At 32.5% G+C, this 3,518-nt stretch overlaps 1 protein-coding gene across 1 annotated transcript; it reads left to right on the top strand.

The window, feature by feature from the left end:
- The first annotated feature begins 237 nt into the window (after positions 1–237).
- LOC127736154 (neuropeptide FF receptor 2-like) lies at positions 238–1,517 on the top strand. Its single transcript, XM_052246711.1, has one exon. It carries the CDS (start codon positions 309–311, stop codon positions 1,380–1,382), a length of 1,074 nt encoding a protein of 357 aa, XP_052102671.1. The 5' UTR covers positions 238–308; the 3' UTR covers positions 1,383–1,517.
- Positions 1,518–3,518: the final 2,001 nt, after the last annotated feature.

The following is a 3,518-nucleotide window of genomic DNA, read 5'->3' as shown; positions in this document are numbered from 1 at the left end:
ATATCTGGCTTCAAAAATATATAACGAAAACAATAGACATCGTCCTCATCCTCAGGTAAAGCCTGTCCCATATTAGCGCTGTCTGAAAGCTTTGATGTAAGAAAGTTATTGAAAAAAATAAAGTATAGAATTCTCAAAAATTCCATAAATATCATCAGCTTTTCGTGTTTACTCCTCTAAAGGATTTTTTTTTATCAGAGCACAAATGTTTAGTTTCTTTTTTTTTATTTCAGATTTCTTCACGGATCCATAAAGTAAGACAATATATGTGATTAGATAGATGTAATCAGATTACGACACCAGGTTAAATGGAGTATAATTGCAACGATTTCACAGGATGCCACAATAATCGGAACCTTACCGTATTTTCGTTAGTCATTTCAAACAGCACAGTTTCGCCGATAAATATCTCGCCCGAAAGAGGAACATATATCAAATCTTGTTTGGTTCTAATCATATCATGTTCTATAATTTTCAGCAACATTCTAAACATTCTAGTTATCCAGAAAACAGTGCAGCTTCCACGTATAACCCGCATCTGTATATTAAATCTTAGCATCAGTGATCTGTTAGTTGGATTAATTTCCTGTTTCCCATGTATTATACCTGCTTTTACTGGTTCCTGGCCGTATGGGGACGTCTGGTGTCAGGTTGCTGGTATTATCCATGGAACGTCAGTTACAATATCAATATGGAGTTTGTCCTTAATAAGTATAGACCGATACTTTGCAATCGTACGGCCATTGAAATCTAGATGTCTGTTAACTCCAAAAAAGGTTGTCTCTACTATAATATTACTATGGTTCATAGCGGTTGTCACATTTTTTGCGCCTTTGCCAACCAAATCTAACTTTATTTACTACAAGTATAGTATGGATGAAATGATTTGTGGTCTATATTGGGAATATAAATGGTTCTGTGTGATTACAGCATTATATATTCCAATAATTTCAGCATGTATAATTATATACACAAATTTCAAAGTAACGAGAAAAGTAATCGACTCCAGACGAATGGTTGCAATTTGGAGAACAAGTAGAAATTCGGGACAGAGCGAAATGAGGGCAGTCAAATTGTTGACTATTGCCACCGTTGTTTATTTCATATCATGGGGACCATATGTTATTCAGGTTATTATAATGAGTTTAACAAATATTAATGACATTCCGTCCAATGTCCGATTTGCTACAATGTGGTTGGCAAATTGCAACAGCTTTTCCAATGTTTTCGTTTATTCTGCCATGTATAAAAGTTTCCGAAGAAGAGCAAGATTCCTTTTGCTATCAGTGTGTTGTTTAGGAGATGGTCGTTTTCACACGAATTCCAGTACAGATAAAAACTGCAATTCCTCTGGAAGAGATCCCGCGGATCTATTTGACTAGATATGATTTTATACGAAGCGTATGATAATCAATGTCAACCATTACTTTAAGTAGGACAATAATTTGACAATGTTACTGTAAATGCACCAATCAGTTTTCTAAACAAATCGCGAGTGTTTCTTAAGGGTTAAAAAAAAATCTACATATGTGTAGTGGTAAAAAAAATAAAAAATATATGAAACATTTGTGTACGACGTGCCTTGAATGTTGATTTGTCAAAGCCAAGCTTTTTTGAATAGATATGAAAAAGGGTAATAAGAAAAGAAGATTTAGAGACATTTACCATATAAAGGAAAAATTATATTAAGAATCATAACCAGGCCCCTAATATCTTAAAATAACTTCAAAATGCAAAAATATGTTGATTGTATTGTTCAATGAATAATTGATATGGTTTGGTCACTTTAATGCATAAATGTCATTAGAAATATCACGGGGACGTTAAAGTTGAAGTTTCATCGAAGATAGCCTATTAACAGATGAGCTTGGTAAAATAATAAGCAACAGCACGACTTAAAGACATTGTACTCGTGTCACCATATTTGATAAGACATCATGTAGCAAAATATCATTGTTATAAGTGTGGTTGTGCTCTTATTGCTTATGCTACATAAATATTAATGAAAAGATCTCAAAACGAGGCAAATTTGCTTATTTGTTTATGCTATTTCATTTGAAACTCAAGAAATTTGAAAGTTTAAAGCATATCTGAAGAAAACATTTCAAAGTTACACGCATTGATTTCTGACAAATTAACATTTTGAAAAAATCTATACGGATGCTATTTTATAGATTATTCAAACGAATTCCATGTGGTATTTCCAATGTACATGTATCCTACATTCTGAGAAAAACTTTACGGATGTTACTTCATAGATTATTCACACGAATTCAATGTGGTATTTTATTGCAGATGTATCCTTTCAGATGTAAGTGGGGCCAATGAAGATGCTTTATCATATCTTCTCCTTTACAGTATTGTTGAAAATCACTTTTATCTTCTAGAACTGAAAAATTAATCTTTGTATATGAAGTATTTGATACCATGTAGAATTAAAAATCGTCTTAACAATTCAAGTTCGAAAATTTTCGTCAATTTTGCACTGATCCATGAAATTAAGAGTTATTTAGCACCGAACAATGTTATTGATTATTCTGATACAATGCTTCAAATTTCACTTGTAAGTTTTGCTTCGATTTAACTTGAGATTTAAACATTGATACACCTTAATTTATGACATGATTTTACTTTCGATACGAGAATAGTCATCAATAAGAGAGAGGGGGTCTCTTCCTATATAAATTTATAGACAGACGTGCCGCTGGCATGGGTCTTTTTTTTGGAATGTCAAACATATCAATGGGGTTCAATTTCACGGAGCTAATATATCAATGGTAGAAATTTATTTGTCAATGGGTCATAAATGTTCATACTAGTATTCTGTTAAGATGTTTGTAAAAACTGTGTTCTGATCTTTTTATCTCATAATATAAATCACGGGTCCCTTGTGGTTAATATCTCACTGAAATAAGATGTCATGGTAGATGGGAAATATATATAAATGGGTTGTGTTTTTCTTATGAAATATATGAATGGGTAGGGATTTTCGCATTAATCAATATATGAATGGGGGTGTTTTTCAAACCATAACCGGATGTCTGTACCTAAATTTGTAGGTTGATTACCCACTCCCACCCCACCCTTGTTTATCTAATATGTAAATTTACCAATTGTGTCCCGCATTGTTGCATTTTGACTGCGTATATATTCTCAATGCGGATGAAGCATGCTTGACAAGAGAAACTTGCGATGTCGACGCATCCGGTCTCGCTCAATTTGGAGTTTATGCGATACCTTCAGTTTTTTTTTTTTTTTTTTTGTCTTTTTACATTGATTTGTATCTCCAAACTAGATCGAGGAGAATTGAATATCGTTTAACTACTGTTGTCTCTTGGAGTTCGGTATTTTTGTTGTTTTACTTTTTATAATTACCCTGAATTACTTCTTATTTGAGGCACAAATCTTAGGTACAATTCCTATGAATTGTTTGTTGAATGGCTTTCATTTCTATTTTCAAATACTCAAAACTTGCAAAAATTCATAAATATTGAATTTTAAGCGATTTTTAAGCATTT

This window comes from Mytilus californianus, unplaced genomic scaffold (genome assembly GCF_021869535.1).
Source record: "Mytilus californianus isolate M0D057914Y unplaced genomic scaffold, xbMytCali1.0.p SCAF_3, whole genome shotgun sequence".
In the NCBI taxonomy this organism is placed as follows: Eukaryota; Metazoa; Mollusca; class Bivalvia; order Mytilida; family Mytilidae; genus Mytilus; species Mytilus californianus.
Note: the sequence above shows the minus strand (reverse complement) of the source record. Positions and strands in the feature narration are given on the sequence as shown.

What these genes read in the sequence shown, in the direction of transcription:
- LOC127736154 (XM_052246711.1), top strand. Translation starts at nt 309, where the DNA reads ATGGAGTATAATTGCAACGATTTCACAGGATGCCACAATAATCGGAAC.